The following is an 18,624-nucleotide window of genomic DNA, read 5'->3' as shown; positions in this document are numbered from 1 at the left end:
AAAAAAAAAAAAAAAGAAAAGAAAATCTCCAGCATAACAAAGAAAGGATAGCCGGGGTCTTACATGTGTTTTGGGAGAGTCCTTAAACCATCAGAAGGAAAGTTGGCCATGGCTGTAGTTTGTGTTTACTGTCAGTGGCGGTATTGGTTGTATGGCTACAGAAATTAGTAACTAAAAGGTGAGTCTTTACCCTCCAAAGATAAGTTGCACACTGGTGGGTCATGGACTGAATTCTGACTTTAGCCCTATTTAGGCTTGTGTTGCAGTACTTTAAAACTTATAAATTTGTTGCTGACAATTAAAAATAAATAGATGTTTATTTATTTATTTATTTTTTGAGTTGGAGTCTCACTCTGTCGCCCAGACTGGAGTGCAGTGGCCGCTCCCGGCCACCGCAGCCTCGATCTACTGGGCTCCGGCAATCCTTCCGCCTCAGACTTCCAAGTAGCCCGAATTACAGGCATGCACTACCACGCCCGGCTGATTTTTTAATTTATTGTAGAGATGAGGTCTTGCTGCCCAGGCGGGTCTCGAACCTGCGGTCTCAGGCAATCCACTCACCTCAGTCTCCCAAAGGCGCGGGATTACAGGCTGAGCCACCGAGCCCGGAAGATGTTTATTTTTAAAATCTAGATTTGCAAAATTCCATTATAATCAGAAGAGTTGGGTGAGTGCTGGTTTCACAATCTCAAATGGCAACAATTAGGTCCACCTCTGAAGTCCTGTTTCTTTTAAATGGGGCACATACTCTACATTTAGCCAGAATCTCCACTACTTCAATTGCATTGCTCCAGCCCATTTCATTAACTTACCTTCCTGCTTGTTCCTGTGAGCATTTAATTCTGTGATCCTTGTTGGTGGGCTTAGAGATTAATTATTCCTAGCAGAGTTCCTGGTATATAGAAGACACCTCATAAAAATGGTAACTCTGATTAGTCTTCATCATTACATACTCACTTTTAATTAATTAAAAATTAAAAATAGGCTGGGTATGGTGGCTTATGCTTGTAATTCCAGCACTTTGGGAGGTGGAGGCAGGAGGATTGCTTGAAGCCAGAAGTTCAACACCAGCCTGGACAACATAGCAAAACCCCATCCCTATGAAAGAAAAATAAAGAAATAAAAAAAACCCCAAAAAACTAGGTGTGGTGGACATGTATGCCTGTAGTCTCAGCTACTTGGGAGGCTAAAGTGGAAGAATCTCTTGGGTGCTGAAGTTCAAGGCTTCAGTGAGCCATGATGGCACAACTGCACTTTCACCTTGGTCATAGAGTGGGACTCCGTCTTTGCAAAAAAAAAAAGTAAATAGCTGCATGTGACTAGTGACTACTGTATTAGGCAAAGTAGATTAAGTAATGAGGTCGAACATCCAGTCAAGCGGTGTGTGTACACTTGCCTACCTTCCGAGAGATACCTGATAGTGGGCTTCATTGCTTAGGGTCATCGACAAGGGGGAACCCAAATAAAGTAGAATTTATTTATAAAAAGTTGTGCATTTATTCTTGCATGTTCAAACTTCAGTCACCTTCAAAGTACTCTCTGTATGATGCAATACGCCTATCAAGACGTTTTCCACTGCTCTAAACAGTTTTTGAACTCGTCAATTTTGATGCTTTTAGTGCTTCTGTCACTTTTTGTTTCACCTCTTTCACATCAGCAAAACGTATCCCTTTGAGGACTTTTTTTCATCTAGGGAAACAAAAATGTTGCTGGAGTGAGATCAGGTGAATAAGGAGGGTAGGGTATGGGGGTCATGATGTATTTGGTCAAAAACTGCTGAACACTCAGCATGGTGTAGGCAGGTGTACTCATTAATCACCCACCATGAAATGAAATGGGCAAACACATTGAATGAATCTCCAAAAAAATGTTCACTGAAGGCAAACATAGCCTCTCACAACAATGCTAGTCGGTACACTGATACTGATGGGTTCTTAGAACACTTACCTAGCAGGGGAAGCCTGTACTACAAGAGGCCCACCCTCCAAAAAAGTCCTGATAATTCTGGGTTTTTTGGGGGTCCTTCCTTGTACTTTTAAAAAGGGAACCATCCCTTGTTACCTGACTGGCATTCTTAGGATCCAAAGACATATGTTTTACAAGATGTTTGTATGCACATTCATACCAATAAACATAAGTTATCCTGAGCTCTACTAGGAAGCTTCAATGTTCTTTCTCCCCTGATTGTCCATCTAAGGATGCTACTTAAGTATAATAGCTATACTTGTGAGTGGAAAAGCCTAAATTATTCAATGAGCTGCTTGACTCTGCTATTCGTGACTGCATAGAGCCAAGAGCCAGTGTAAGTGCATGCTCTATGAGAAGCCCATGGAACCCTGCTGGATTGCTAGAGCGATCTGTTTTTAGGGCTGAGCTCCACATGCTGCCACCTCTTGAAGTTTCCAGAGCAAATGCACCCAAAACATCTAATGATCAAGTTGTTGTAAACCAGCCTTAAAGTAGGATTCTAACAGATCCTTTTCCCATGCATCCTATTCATTCATTCCCATGTGGTTTGTCTGGGAAGCCTGCACAGGACTTCCTCACTGAGCCCAGCAGTCAGAGTCCTCCTTTTCTTTGTCACAGAGTTGGAAACTCCAGAACCATCCGCTGAGCACTGGCCTATTGGCAACTCACTGGTTTCTGTCCTGAAACCTGCCTTAAGCTAACTTTTTTTTGCTACATGAGTAACTTCACCGATTCTAAGGATGCATGTGAGAGGACAAAAGAAATGTCAGCTTTTTTCATTCAAGATGAAGTTTTGAATTATGGCTCTTGCCCCTTCTGTACCTCCACCCCTGCCCCAGCAAACAAAACAGAAACAAAAACAAAAAAACTTCCTTAAAACACAGAAAACTCAATGAAAATGATAGAAACAGTTGTTGTAGCTAATTTTTTCAAATGAAGACTAATACCGATCCTCTTGTAACAGAATAGCAGAACAACACATGTATATATATATTTTTTGGTTTGGATCATTTATCCAATTGGAATTATAGTCTCATAGTCAAATTTTGCTGAAAGGATATCATGTCTTCCTTTTTTAATCTTTGTGGGTAAATATTTGTGTTGATGGCTATTATAGAAGTGAATTGAATGAGTCCTAGAATCCAATAAAAAGAGAAACGAAACCCTCTAACAAAAAAAATAGATTCTACATTTCTTCTTAGCAAAAATGTTTTCTAGAAAAAGACCAAGATAATATCAACTGAGAGTAACTAATGAAATGTAAATAATCTGCATGCATCTATGTTTTTAATGGTGAGTTTAGTCCTGCTCCCAGACATAAGGAGGCTAAAAATTTATATTCAGATAAGAAAAGGCAAACCTTGGCGAACAGATGGAGCAGAGTTGAGCATAAAGGTTTAATCCTATCAGGCCGATTCCTGTATGGCCATCTGGATAATCCGGCACACACATTCAATGCCTGTTAAAAATACGACTCCAGCCAAGATTAACGTCACAGATTTTCCACTAGACTTGCTCATATTTGACTTTATGATTTTCCAGACCCAGAAAGATTGCTTGTGAATAAAGACTTGAGTATTCCTTGAAGAAACAGTTACATGTTTTTTTTTTTTAAACCTGAAAATTGTTTCCCCTTTTCTCAATATTGGGTGTCCATTTTTGGAAGGTTATTTTTATTTTCTTTTCTTCTCTGCCTTTCATTTCTCAAACTTTTCCTACAACAGGATAACAGGGAAAATTGAGCTAAAAATAGTTTTGTGCATGAAAGTTCTCCTTGTCAGGAAGAAAAGAGTTATTTACTTATTGTATAATCAGAAGGAAGTGAATTTACTATTGTTGCAACAAATATCACAATTGGATCCATGAATAATTCATTTAGAAAATTCTCCTACCCTCCATGACAATTTTTTCCCATTGCTTTGCAACTGAGTGGCTGATAATCATAGAACAAGAGGGGGAAAAAAAAAAACAAAGACCTGATGCCAACATTTACCTTTAGCTACTCTAGGATTAATATCTTGTACATTTTAATTTTGGATTCGGCAGATCAAGCATGAGGTGAAAAAAAGTGTATTCGCACCTTGAGTTATAAAATTTTGAGCTTCCACAGTGTATTTAACAAAGAATTTTTGCATATTATGAAACAAAGCTATGTTGCATGTCATTAAATCAAAAAACCTTCAACAAGTCTTTCAAGTGCAATTTAGAAGTTACAGGTACATCAAAATGTCAAGATTTTTCACTACTAAATTGTTAAATAATCTTGTGTAATGAACCTGTACAGGGTTCCGAATCTCATAGATAGACAAACTCGGAAATCCAAAACACTTGCCCTGGAATGTTTTGGATTACAATTTTTGTACCAGTTCTTCTGTCCTTCCCTTGCTGAGGTGCTCTATCCACTGATTGTTGAGAAATTTTGCTAATTCACAATAAAATAAGAAAGCTGAAAAGTAAATAGAAGTAGCTACAATTTGGGTTTAGTCTATAATTAGCAAATGACATCCTTTGACACTTAGACTCTACTTTGCTAAGTTTAGGTAAATCTTGATATCCACCACCAGGTTAACTCTGCCTTAATGCAGATGGACGTTGGCACTACATTTCCAACTAGTGACTATGAATTTTTCCTTTTCTTCTTTTCTGTGAGAGCCATTAATGCTGTCAAAGCAAAGGACTTTCTTGCCAAATGAAGTCACTTTGGAATAAAGGATGAAAAACACTTGAAATTCTCAATCTCCTCATTTAATATTTAATAGGTTTAATTGCATCTGGTATTGAGAAATCTCTATATCATGGGTTACATTTCTCCTTAAAGTGACAAACACCGCACACACACAGACACCCACACACAAAATGAGAAAGGGAGATTCTTTTGCCTATATAATACATGATTCTTTGCCAAGTAATAGCTAGATTTTCTAGTTGGCAGGGCAATAAATGCAGACCAATAACAAAACAAAACTAAATAAAAATCCTAATAAACAATAAAATGCTTAGCTGCATAATGCAATTAGCAAAGAAAATAGAGAAAGGTAGAAACAAATACACGTTAAAGTAACAGCATAAGTGTGACAAAGACTGCTACACCTGGCATGAGAAAACTGTCAGATTTGTTTGTGTGTTTATTAGTTGAGTTGATTTGTTTATTTCGAGTCTGTGGTGATATTAACCTTCTGAAAGTGAAGTTTGCATACTCTGGTGCTAGAGTTCAGGTCAGACATTACAACTGCTGCTGGTTTCTAAAGCATCCAGTTGGAGAATGGGTAAACAAGGAATAGATTTATCTCCTGTGCAAATATAGGGGCCTGGTCTTCCAGCTAGGAGCAAACCTTCTATTTTTCCTCCTTCCTGTCCAGTAGCTTCTAGTTTCAGGATCAAAGAAGGCAGGTTTGGTGCCAGTAAACTGTATGCAGTCAGGAAAATCATCATCCATTCAAAAAACACAGCAGTTTGTTCAGATTGAGCATGAAGAACCGTATTTGTGCATGAGTTTAAGTGGGGTCTTTTGTGCCCCCAGTAGTTTCTGACACAGGGTTGCTCGCAAGCACATTACCAAAATCAAGTAGATAAAAGCCTGAGTTTTACGAGGTCACAAGTATCCCGTGGAAATGAGCTGAGCTCATGGGTTTCATATTTGCTGCCAAGTCTCAAAAATTTGGGACAATAACATTGAAGTCAATTCCTCATTTCTCAAAAGTTTCCCATTAATATTCATTCCAGGCAAATGAAATCCTTTAAAAAAATTTCACTTTGGAAAGCCTAATGCCAGTTCCACCTACTCAGTAAATTTAGCTGGTATGTTAGCAAGTAGCTGAAATGGAAGTTCATAGAAAAGTTTTATAAGTTACATCGTCTGGACTGATGAGACTGTCGGGTGTTCTAGGAAATAAATAAGCTCTGGTTGATGGGAACTGATGATACTAAGTCTTATGGCAGCATCTTGCATATGGTGTACCTGGTGCGTAGTAAGATAACAACGCACAAGTAGGCATTTTTGTGCCTTTTGCTGGAATTCTATGAGGTCAGTACCCGTGTGGAAATTACACCTTAAAGAGACTGTTTCGCAAGTTGCACTAAGTGCTAAATGTGAAATCTGAACAGCTGGAGCACTTGCCCATTTTCACATACAGTCGTACTCCAAATGTTAAAATCAACATAATTTCATCTTTCAGTCTTTACTCAGAAGTCAGTTAGGGCTGGTGCCAGCATCTTTTCTTCCATTATAAGCATCAGTTATCTGCTTTATGGAAATGCCCATTAATAGAGAGTTCTGGGTAACAGAATTCTGAAAAGGAGAGTCTGCATGTTTTTATATACCATGCACAATGGAAACAGAAAAGAACCTTCTATCCACTTCAAAGCAGAATTTCATCTTGAGATTTAGATGGAGATTAGAAAATTTCTAAATTTTTTGCATTTTATCAACTGGTAGTATTGTTTCTCCAGTACATTTAAATACAGGAATGGAGAAAAAAGTCAAACAATACATCTCTAATTAGGCTTCCATAAGGGTATCAACTGTCACAAAAGCCTCATTTAGGGGATAAGATATGATAAATGCTGAACCTGGGTCATCTATATGGCTACCCCAAACAAGTGAGGTATTGATCATAGCACAAAGAGATTTCCGAGGCAAAAATAAGAGCAGCCCCAGGGCCCTGCTGATAGCTGCACACACCACTAATTCACCTCAACGGCCAGGCACCTCTGAGCTCAATTAACCCTTATTCTCAAGGCCACCCATAAACCCCGAGGTAAACATGGCTCTCCTGGCCCTCGCTTTCTCTCAGTGAAATAGATCATTTCTATTGGAGGCTGAGGTGCGATTCCAGCTTATAAATTCACCTTGCTAATAAAGAGACTGATGCGCCCAGTATGAGTGTGCAGGCATTCGAATCATGTAACACTTATTCTGTAAATCAGAACATTTTAAACTACTGAGGGCATACGTGATTTCTTCTGCCTTCTGTGGCTATTTGAAGGAAATATAAATGCTCTGAGATAGAGCAGGTGAGTGCAGATGTCCCCTGGTGCAATTGTCTGCACACAGAACATTAGTTGTTAAATATGTACTGGAGCTGAACGATTTCTTTCTTTCTTCCATCCTCCCCCACCCCACCCCTTTTTATTCTTCCCTCTCTTTTCCTTCTCACCACGACCATTGTTCAGAAGCAAATTGGAAATCTGGTAATTAGGCCCTGACTCACGGTGTAGTATTAGAGTCCCGAGCCAAAGTTCAACACCCTGAAATGAAATTTAAACCAATTAATCTGTTAGATTTTTATCGCTTGTCCGTGTTTTCTCAGCAATTCCCCCAGCACGTGGCCTTTGATCAACTCTCATACAAACGCTAAAATGTGTGCCTGCTGCTAGCAAGATGGGAATGACATTAACATGGTACTCATAAAACAATCAGAGCAGAGAAGCCCTCAAATAGGCAGGGCATAGTAATATTTAATAAAAGCACACACATAATCTTCAGAATTAGCATTTTGTGGCTTGCAGTACCTTTGGGAGAAGAGCTTTTATTTGTGGAGTGATCATTATTATAACAAAGAAGAGCTACCTAATAATTTCCACTTTAACTCTGCAATGTGCCATGAGCATTTCAAAGCCATTATGCTAAACTGTGGTGGGGTAATCATGTTATTGTCATAGTTTGAAGGAAGGAAAATCTCCTCTACTTTGGTGGCTGGTGAGGAGTGGTGGGGGAAGGGATTTAAAAAGACGCCAAAAAATAAATTGTAAAATTCTAAACTTTTATTTTTAATGAGATTTAGAACTGGGAATTGGCTTACTGGCCTTGTGGATACTTAAGAGTGTGAAAAGTCATTGGTGAGGAAGAAATAATTTTTAACAAATTAAATCAAGAATTTGCTGGTAAAAGTGGTTTTATATTCAAATGCCACACCCCCCCCAATTCCATAACATTTTCCCAGAGATAGAATTGTATTGATTATTATATTTCTGGGCTGAATTGAACTCTTTCACTCTCAAATTCCACTGCATCCTATCCACTGTGTCTACTAAAAATGATCTTTCTCTATCTTTCTATCTTTCCTCTGTTTCTCTCTGGTTCTCCTCAGTGAAAAAGAAACAAGTCCTTGGCTGCTTCTGATGCCCTCGGAGCTTTCTCAGAGAAAACATTTCCAAAAAGGAGAGAGAGAGAGAGAGAGACTAACTCAGGGTCTGTTAGCACAGCTGTTTCGTTTGTTTTTGTGTCAATTTGCTCAAAAAAGTACAACTCTCATCTCTCACAGAATTAACTGTTCTGCTTTATTTAATTTTTATTATTATAACATATTCCTTTAACATATGCTCATTGAAAAAATTAAAACCATATAGATGTCTCTAAAATAAAAGTTAGTAGTCTCTTTTCTCCATCAACTCTACTGGAGACAATTAGTACACATTCTTCCTTCCAGAACTTTGTCCATCATGCCTGTTCACATATAACTCTGTGCACATGCACGCACACGCACACACACACACACACACACACACACACACGCCCATGCTAATACATCATGTATGTCATTTTCAAAATGAATAGAATCATACCTTTATTCATTTGCAAGTTGCTTTTTACACTTACATATTTTGGTATCTTTCCACATCAGTTTATAAAATATTTCTTCATCCATTCTCATGATACTCCTGGAATTCTATAGTTGGATGGACCATAATTTATTTAACCACTCCCCTACTGAGGGTACCTAGGCACCTGAATTTTTTGCTGTCAATACTTCAGGGAACATTTGGGTAACTGTAGTTTCGGCCACAATTGCAAGTGTTTCAAGGTCTGCTTTGAGTCTAGGTTCGTTGTGACTAGTATAAGAGTGTAAAATAATGACCTGAGTTTAAACCAGCCCATAATATTTTATTTGACCTACACATTTATTTATTTATTTATTTTGAGTTGGAGTCTCACTCTGTCGCCCAGACTGGAGTGCAGTGTCCGCTCCCGGCCACCACAGCCTTGACCTGCTGGGCTCCGGTGATCCTTCCGCCTCAGTCTTCCGAGTAGCCGGAATCATAGGCGTGCGTTACCACGCCCGGCTTATTTTTTGATTTATTGTAGAGATGGGGTCTTGCTGCCCAGGCGGGTCTCGAACCCACGAGCTCAGGCAATCCGCTCACCTCAGCCTCCCAAAGGCACGGGATTACAGGCTGAGCCACCGAGCCCGGCTGGCCTACACATTTAAAAAATATTGAATTAGTTGTCAACATTTAAAGATGAGGGAAAGTGATATAACAATCTGGGTTCCTAGCTTCTTTTGGGAGATCTGGAGATGAAGAAACCACTGGGACTGCATTTACTTGGGGTCACTGAAAACTGGAGCTGAGCTGCCACTGTTACCTTCCAATGGAGCACATACAGTTCACCAGTGTCCTTGCCATTTCCCATGATTTCCTGATGCTGATTGTCAGTGGCCATTCATCTCATGCTTCTTCTGAGACCCTGAGCTGCTGTATTCATTTGCATTTCTTGCATTGACCTGTGTGAATCTGTGAATTCTTAACAATGGCTCTTAGGCCCGATGCCCATTCGCTAGTCCTTGAATTATTGGCATTGTGGAGTTCTTCACTTGTGGGTTGGATACTTTGTTGGATATTTAGCATTCTTGACCTCCAGTTAATAAATGCCAATAGTATTCCCTTCCCCAGCCTCTCTCAGTGGGACAGCCCATGTTTCCTTTACAGATTTTCCAAACTTGCCCATGTAGGGGTGTGCCTCTTAACACTAATATGTCATGACAAATGTATAGGAGCACTTTTAGAGCCTTTTGAGGTCTAAATTTAGACAAGTCTTCACAACTTACCTGCTCTAGGAATGACATACAGTCTTAAAGCAGGGATGGTGAATGATGCTGTGTGTAGAGGTAGGATGGACTGAGAAGTGTGTCATTCTTCCCGGGGTACTTCCCTCTAAGTTTTTAGTCTCCAAAAACTAAGAAAACGGTGTCAAATACTGTTTTCTCACCAGGTTATCTCTGGAAGCTTGATGCTTTTTCTTTTCTCTGACTAGTTGACATATAGCTTTGCTTCTGGAGAAGCTCACAGTACTTGAAAACATTGCTATTTTCCTTAGGCAGTGTTTGAAAGCACATATATATTTACATGACTTCTACATTCTACAAGTAACAAATGGAAAAAAGAGGGAAAGGGTCAAGTCCAAACCCAGCAGGTCTTGGCCATAATATTATAAGGCCTTTCCTGTAGGAGGACTTCTCAAAGACACAATGGTGAGAAAGCCTTGGGGAGACTGTATTTATCTAAAGAAATATACATGTGTGATTAAAAAAATAAAAATGAACAGAAATCCCAAAGCTAATACTGATAATAAGCACCAAGATCATTTTGTGGTTTGCATGGATTATAACAGGGTCAGTAATTAATGACCCCACTGGACTCCACATTTTGCCATTAGACAGGATTCTCAAGACCAGTTCAGTTAAACCAATGCCCTACTTTTCTCAGAAGTATCAGGGATATTACAACAACATCTTTTCTACTCCACTCTAGCAATCAGGTAGACTGAGTTATAAATTGAGATGTAAGATTTTGAGACATTAACAAAATGTTTCCAACTGCTTATATTTTAAGAACTTTACCTAGTTGTTAAATGTAGTTTATTTCTTTTATAAATTGCTTGAAACCGTACATCATCTTCTACCATTGGTTGGGAGTCCTTAAACATGCATTTAAACCTTTTTTTACTTTTAAAGAAAGCTTTTGTTTAAAAAAAAGTCCTATGCCTGTGGAACATTGACCACAACCTCTATGTACGCTAAAGTTTTAGAAAAGAATTTTCAAGTCATGAATCATTTACATTTTCTTGATTAATTATTTTGTTTTTGAAAGAAAGTAGAAGAGAAAAAAGTCATCTGAACTGCCCAGTTTTAGTTGTAAGTGTATTACTATGAGTTCAGCCAACATGAAATGTTTAGTTTGGATATTTCCAAATTTTTCTGTGCAAATTTTTAAGATTAACTTGAATCAAAATCAAACCCATTCCACTTGTTTGTGTGGTAGCACGTGAGCAATGGTCCCACTGGGCTGGGCTTAATATTTTTTTCCTTCTTGCAAAAGTTAAAGCATGACATTTTGCCAAATTTGACAAAGTCCAATTTTTTTGCCAGTTTTTTCCCCCCTTTAAAATTAACTAGTGCTCTCATTGGCTTCAATGCTTGGAAAGTTGGTCTTGGATATTTAATAAACTTTTTATTAAAGAGGAGGGTCCCATTTTCTCTCCTTGCAAAATATCTCCCTTGCTTTAGAATTTTGTTTTGTTGTGGTTTATAAAAGTAATCATGAGAACAGCAGCATGCCATTTTGGAGTTAAAAATCCTCAGTGGCACCAAAGTGCCCTCTGAGAGATTTCAAAAACAATCCAACAATTACACTTATGCCCAGCAATTCTGTTGAAAGTTTGCCATGCTCATTAAGCAAACCACCTCTGGTCTATTTGGAATCACAGTATTTGCAAATTATTTCCCATCTCCAAGGGCCATTTACAATGAGAAGAGAAAAGATATGAAAATTTGAAAAAGCCAGTTCTATGGTTTTATACGTGGGAAAGACCACAAAGCAAAGGTCATGGGGAACTCTGTGGTTCAGCCCTGACTCAGCTATTTGGTTTCATAATTCACCCTGAGTGACCTGCATTTTTTGCCTCTATAAAATGCAATCTATGACTTTTATTTGAAAAAAATCTTAATGATTTTTAATGAGAAATGCTGTTATGTTAGTGTAACAGATGGAAGGCATGGAACAAGAATCATTTTCTCTCTGGCCTCCTCTCTTAGCTTCCCGTTGGGCAAAAGTGTTTAACTAAAAATGTATAAGTTTTCTTTTCAGGAATTAGATATAATTATGAAGCAATTCTATAAGGTTTCCAGAACATTCCAAAAAGTCACCCATTTTTATAAAAAAAAAATTCCTTAACCTTTCACAAATTAAATTTTACTTCTGTGTCTTATTTATAAGGTTTCCAGTTTGATAAAGGTTTGGGTTAAAATATATATATATCTTAATAAAAACAATGAAAACAATGCTTTTAAAAACTGAAGTTGCACCCTTAGGTTTCAAGCTCTAATGTGGCTAAGAAATGCTGAGATCTTGAGGGACTTTCTGTTAGTGAAAAGATAAAAGATTTTTTTTTCCTTTTTCTCAAGTCTCCATCATTAAAGTTTGGTTCTAACAGCAGACTCCTTCTCTTTTTCATGTGTGTTGAAAAGCAGCTACTCCCTGTATCAAAGCCATCAGCCCGAGTGAAGGATGGACGACGGGAGGCGCGACTGTGATCATCATAGGGGACAATTTCTTTGATGGGTTACAGGTCATATTCGGTACCATGCTGGTCTGGAGTGAGGTAGGTGTTGTCTGAACATTAATATCTAATAGCTTGATCTAGTTGAAGACACTGGCTATGCTTGAATTTCTAATAAAATGTGTAGAATTTAGTGGTGTTGCTCTGGGTGGGCCAGTGTCAGTCTACAGAATTTGGGGAAATTAGGAAAAATGGTCTGTGTTTACCAGGAGGGACCACTTACTTCTGGAATGACTTCCATCCTCTGGCCCAGAAGCACTGGGAGAGCTTCTGTTTTGTAATCTGCCTTCTTGGGCTTGCCATGGTGTGGAGGTCCTCTTGCATATTGGAAATTAGAAAGGAAATGCTAAGTCACAAAACGTGTAGGAAAAGTCCACTCAAACTTTAGCAAGGTTGTAATCTGTGGCTATTCTGTAGATGGATTCTATGGTAGCCCAATCTTCAAAGAATGCTGTTTAAATCACGGTAAAAATCTAGGTAGAGGTTCGTGACTTATTCAGTGACTCTTCGTCAGAGAGTGAGGGACTTCCTAGGGGAACCTAGAAGAAATGAGGGCTTTTTCCAGCCCTAGAAATGTACACATCTCATGCCTCTCAGTGTGTGACTGTAACCATATGAAAATGTGCTGTATTTGTGCAGTGCAGCCCAAGCATTGGGAACTTTCTTTTATCCTGCCAGTTGACTTGTCCGGCAACCGTCCGCATCAGCTCAAATTGACGAAAGATGAACATCACCATTTTATAAGTGCCATGCCAAACATACCATGGCTTTCTCACTTCTGAGCCTTGTCTCTTAGCCAGAGTGTTCAGAGCCTCTTCTCTTTTACCTCACCAAAGTTTAGAATATAAACAGCGTCAGGGCTATAGGGTACCACAGGGTCCATTCATCTCACTGGCTTTGTAAGCACGCCATCATACTAACTGCTGAATTTTATTAAGCCTTACTATATGCTAGGCACTATGCTGTGCCTTGACATGGATCATATTACTCTTCTCTCTACACTACGAGGTAAATATGCTTAACATGTACCTTCTCTTGTTAAGAATATGGTGGCTTAGAGATAAATAGTTACATAATCAGAAAGCAGCTTCCCAAAGCCCATACAATATATGTGATATGTATGTGGCCGCACAAAGTTGCCCATTTCTTGTTGTCCTCTCATGAAACTTGGTCAAGTCCATCTAGATATTTTATTTGGGTTTTCTCTTTAGAGGGGCAATACAGATCAGCAGGAAGTTAAAACTGTGATAGTGATAGTTGAGTGTGTTTATATTTCCAAAGTAGAGACTTTCCTTCTTTCTAAGTCTTCTGTGTTCACTGCTGACTACCAGTAAACCCACACAGGCAAGCCCCTTGCCAGCTCGTGTAGCCACTGCCTTGGCATTTTCCACTCAGCCAACAAGAGATATGCTCTTGGTCAAAGAATTAAAGCTCTCACAAAGCTGAATTAGAGATGGGCTTCTCAGTTTACCCAACAATTGTTATCCAAGTTGGAACACTATAGGCATGAAAGGTAGGCTAAACTCCTCCTACTGACTGCACCCACTCTTTGTTGGAACCACAGGATTATAACTTAGAAGTCCCCAATCCATGGCCTGTTTTGCTATCAGCCTGGTGTCTTCATCTTGCTGGAGACACTGTCCTCACAAGGTCTTGTGGGCTGTGTCTTCATCCCTTCCCACCTCGCTTTCTGTGGTTTACCATGAAAATTGGGAGGGGAGGCATGCATATACGACAGATTCCTTGCTTCACGTCGTCGCAGTCAAAGTGAGACTGAGAAGTGGGGCTCAGAACTGGCAGTAGTCTTAACAAACCTCGGAGAAGAAAGTGGATTAGTCTGAAGCTTCTTTTTAAAACCTTGTGCCTAGTCTAGGCACCATTTCTTCATCAATAAAATGTGAGTTCTAGGAAGAATTTGTTCTTATGACGTAAAGGATACACGCCTTGTGCTAGGGTGAGACAGTTGATCTATTTGGACCTCATATGCAGCGTTGGACCTTTATTTGTCCAAAGTCTTTGCCCCTAAGCCACAGCAGTAAAATGAGAACATCAGTAAAGCCTGGCCCCTGTTTCCTCTTGGGTCCCTACTTTCTCAACCCCTTTTAAGAACAACTAAGAGAGGTTAGCGTCTCACTTAGATTTATCCAAACTGCTTTAAATGCTCTGTTTTCATATAACAAAACTGATGGAAGTCCTGGGAAGGAAGCCACACTAAAGCAATCCCTATGTCCTCCTCCCACTTCTGACCCTTCACTGCCACTGCCATTGCCTTGTGCGTGCCAGGAGCCCTTCTCTGCCCTGTCCCAGAGGTCATGGTGGGTCCAGCCAGGAGTTGAGGGTGAAGGATGTGTGCTCTTTCCTGGTCCATTCCCTCTTCTAAACTGCTCTCGATTGCAGCTGTGTCATAAATAAACTATGAGCCTGTCCTGGTGGAAACCTACTAGGGGGTGTCCCAAAATATTTGAGTAGATAACTATTATTTTTATTTTTTGTGAGTCAAAGTCTCACTCTGTTGCCCAGGCTGGAGTGCAGTGACACGCTCACGGCCACTGCATCCTCAACCTGCTGGGCTCAGGTGATCCTTCTGCCTCAGCCTTCCAGTTAGCTGGAACTACAAGCGCATGCTTATCAGGCCCAGCTAATTTTTTGATTTATTGTAGAGACAAGTTCTTGCCACGTTGCCCAGGCTGGTCTCGAATCCATGGGCTCAGGCAATCCTCTCACCTTGGCCTCCCAAAGTGCTAGGATTACAGGCTTGAGCCACCACGCCTGATTGATAATTCTTTCAAAATTAGCCGTTCAACTGCATTAGCAGTTGTGTATCTGGATGAAGGACCTTAAATTGGGCTGTTATATAGTGATTGTCCTGATGTTCAGAATAATGAGCCTTGTAGAAGTGAATCTTTTTTGTAAAATCCTCAACTATTTTTATATTTAGGTTTTTATACAGGGTATTTGACATTCGTAATTTTCTTTGCCTTTTCATGCAGGGTAAGAAAAACATGCCCCAAAGAAAAACAATCCATTGTATAATGGTGAGAAATTGAGAAATAGCTCACACTTGCTAAGGCTTTGTCATGTCTAGGCACTTTATGGATATTATTTTATTTAATCCTTATGATAACTCTGTGGTAGATACTCTTGTTATCCTAATTTTACATATGAGTAAACAGAGCACCAAAGAGGTTGAAAAACTTGTCCAAGGTTATAAAGCCAGGTAGTGCTAGAGATTGGATTTGAACTATACTGTGTTTTTACAAAGGAAGTAAAAGTCCTAGTTGATAAGGGCACAAACGCAATCTTGAGAGGGAAAAATGGAAGAAAGAAGAGAGAAAGAAAAAGATGTCGGTTAAGCCAAGTTGTATCATAGCAGAAAGTAGTAGTATACTAATAATAGTAGTAGCAAAGGTTTTTTTCAACAAATACAATTGTGTGAGTGCCTTTTATTTTTGTAGGAGTAAAACGTTTGAAGTCATTTCTCGAGGTTTGCTTGGTATAGAATCAGAATTGATATTGTGAATATTTAAGAGAAGACATCTATGAAAAGCTGTAGAAAAATGCAGAGCGTGACTAATATTAGCTAACATTCATTGAGCACTTAGTTTCTACCAGGCAATATGCAAAGTGTTTGGAAGACCCTCGTGGGATTCTCACAACAACTGTGCATGATGTTGTTCTTATTTTACTAATGAAGAAATCAACCCCTGAAGAAGTTAAATTAGAGGTTCAGTTATCAAATAGTAGGGATGGGATTTGAATCCAGACAGTCCAACCCCAGGACTCACCTTCGTAACCTTCTATAATTTAGCCTGTGTCACAACTTTTATCCTAGGATGTTACTTCTTCAGACTAGGGCGTTATGGTCTACACAGTTATGATGCCTTGTGCTGAGGGTAGCTTAGTGGTTATTATCACTTTCCTAAGTAAGGTAGAGTTGACATGCATAGAATCAGAGAGGTAAGAGGAATTCCTTTTATTTTCCAGTTGTATATGCCTGTTATTGGCACCAGTGGTGTCTAGAAAGAATGTATCCTTATGAAGTAAAGGATACATGCTTTGTGCTAAAGGCAAGACAGTTAACCTGTTTAGACCTCTTCTCTAGAATTGAACCCTTATTTTTCCAAAGTCTTTATGCCATCTCTAAGATCCAGTACTTCTCATTTTAAGTAGACTCTTCATTTCTTCATTTTCTTACTCTATAGCTCATCACACCCAGGAAGCAGGCTGATGGGCCAGGACAGGAGATAACATTTTACCCTAGCAGTTGATGCTATTATCTGGAATCTTTTTTTTTTAATGAGAAAGCAGGATTTATTAAGAGGACAGAAAAGCTCCCACAGTGGGAGGGGACTCGAGGGGGTTTCCCTGCAGTCTTTTTTAGCTGAGGCATTTTTAAAAGAGCCAGAGAAAATAGGACTGGCTTAATTTACCCTCATCTTTGCTCTTCCCGTACCAGCCCAATCTTCTGCAAATGAGTAGTTCAGTTGAGCCCAATGATTGCTCCCTGAGGGGTGGGGAAAATAAAGGTGACACTTCATTGCTGGTAACTCAGATCTGCCTTCTGCGAGTTCCCAAGTTCACATGGCTTTCTTGTGAATTTGGTTTGCCATCTTCACTGCTCTTCCTTGTTTCTTTCCCTTTTTTCTCCCGCTTTTTAGAAAGTAAGTTATTTTTGTGCTCCTTACCCTGCCTTTTTCTAAAAATCTTTACAATTTTTTTGCAATGTTATATATATAAATCTAGGAAAGCCAACATGGCTGATGTGTGATAATGTTTGATGTGAGTTTAGTTCTGTCTTGACCAGAGATGCACTTGGTTGTTTTGCTTTTTTACCAACATGTGATTTGGAGCAGGAAGGGGCTCTTGTTACTGGTTTGTAGAACTGATCGTTATTTTAATATTTCCTTTGAATTCCTCCAGTTTCTAAATGGCGAGTACTGGTTGGCTTGCCTGCTGGGTGTCTAGCACTGGGATAGGTACCATGAGTAACTAAAGTTGGCTTTGTGGGATCTGGTGTTTTATTTGGAAAGACAATTTGCTCCCATGAAGCAAATTAGAAAGTTATATAATATATTTACATAATCTAGTATTAAATTGATGGTTTAAAATTCAAGGCAAAATTCTAGAAGGCAAGAGAGTGTGGTAGAGTCAGAAGCAGACTGTTCAAAAATCATTAAAGTTCCCATCATATTTGGATGGATCTCTGTGCTAGGTACTTAAGGCTCTCATGATACTTTTATTTAATCACAGAAATGTCTAAGAGAATTTATACAGTTTAAGATATTTAAGCTGTCTGTTAACAACAACAACAAAAATAAAATGGTGGGATTGGTGGGAAGTAGAGAATAATATTCTAAGCAAAGGTTTAGATTGCTTGGGGTAGCATTGGGCAAGGAGCCAGGTGAAAGACCTAGATATTAACTATCCTTCTGTTGTCTAATCAGAGGATCTAGATTTTAGGCAGTGTTTGTCACTGGGCCTCAGTTTCCACATCTGAAAATGAGGGACTTAAACTAAATCCTCTTTGAAGTCAGTGATACAATTCTAGGAATTCCTTTTTGCTATAGTTTATTCCCCTGAGAATCCTCCCAATGTGAGAAGGGGACAGTAGTAGTAGGTAAGAAGCAACTTTTCTTCCACTATTGTTCTTTTCCTTTAGAGCACAGTTGCAATGCACAAATAACATGTTTATTTGCAAAAGGATGCTTTGAATTTCATCAAAACAATTTAATTAGCCACAAAATTGGGTCTCCCTATTGATGTCTTAGGTCAATATTCTTACTCTCTCTCTCTATGCTTCAGATTCTGGTGTCTGATATATACCTGAGACTTACTTTAGAGTGTTGCCCTAATTCATCTTCCAGATAGGTCTATGGAATACTAGTTCTTTTGGGTATTAATGGATACCCCATGGGATATGAGAGAGGGAGATTTTTCTTCATGTAAGTCTAGGAAATGTTGAGTCAAGTAAATTCAACAGGTCCTTGTTCTAGGCCTTTGAAGAACTTTTGAGGTCCCGATTTGCCCTGTGAATACCTATATGCAGCACAGCATGTCCCCAAATTGTGTGAACAAAGTACCCTTTTTTTCAAGGGTCATTTTACAGGGAGATATATTGGTGATAGTTGAAATGCATTCTGATTTTATGTTAATGAAGTCAAGTCATGAAATTCAATCACAAGGTGATTGGGGTTGGATAAATGTGAGAAAATCATCTGAAATATTTGCAGAGTATTATTCAGATTAGACCAGGAATGTTGAGAGCCATTATTATTTAATGCTGCAAGGCTTTGAGCAATATTTACTTCATATTTTGCATC

The 18,624-nt window shown here is 39.1% G+C and overlaps 1 protein-coding gene across 2 annotated transcripts in view; it reads left to right on the top strand.

Annotated features, from left to right (window-relative positions):
* LOC103256596 (transcription factor COE1) overlaps positions 1–18,624 on the top strand; it is a 410,447-nt gene that overhangs the window by 291,429 nt on the left and 100,394 nt on the right. Inside the window, exon 8 of one of the 2 annotated variants that reach the window (XM_021710589.1) lies at positions 12,216–12,346. In XM_021710589.1, the coding sequence (XP_021566264.1) occupies positions 12,216–12,346 (131 nt within the window). Of the gene's footprint in view, positions 1–12,212; positions 12,347–18,624 lie in introns of both variants that reach the window. The other variant, XM_008054427.2, reaches the window with a different exon arrangement.

The sequence above is a fragment of the Carlito syrichta genome, unplaced genomic scaffold (genome assembly GCF_000164805.1).
Source record: "Carlito syrichta isolate Samal-C Ts95f unplaced genomic scaffold, Tarsius_syrichta-2.0.1 Scaffold290399, whole genome shotgun sequence".
Classification (NCBI taxonomy): Eukaryota; Metazoa; Chordata; class Mammalia; order Primates; family Tarsiidae; genus Carlito; species Carlito syrichta.
The sequence above is the reverse complement of the archived record's forward strand: the minus strand, read 5'-3'. Positions and strand labels throughout refer to the sequence as shown.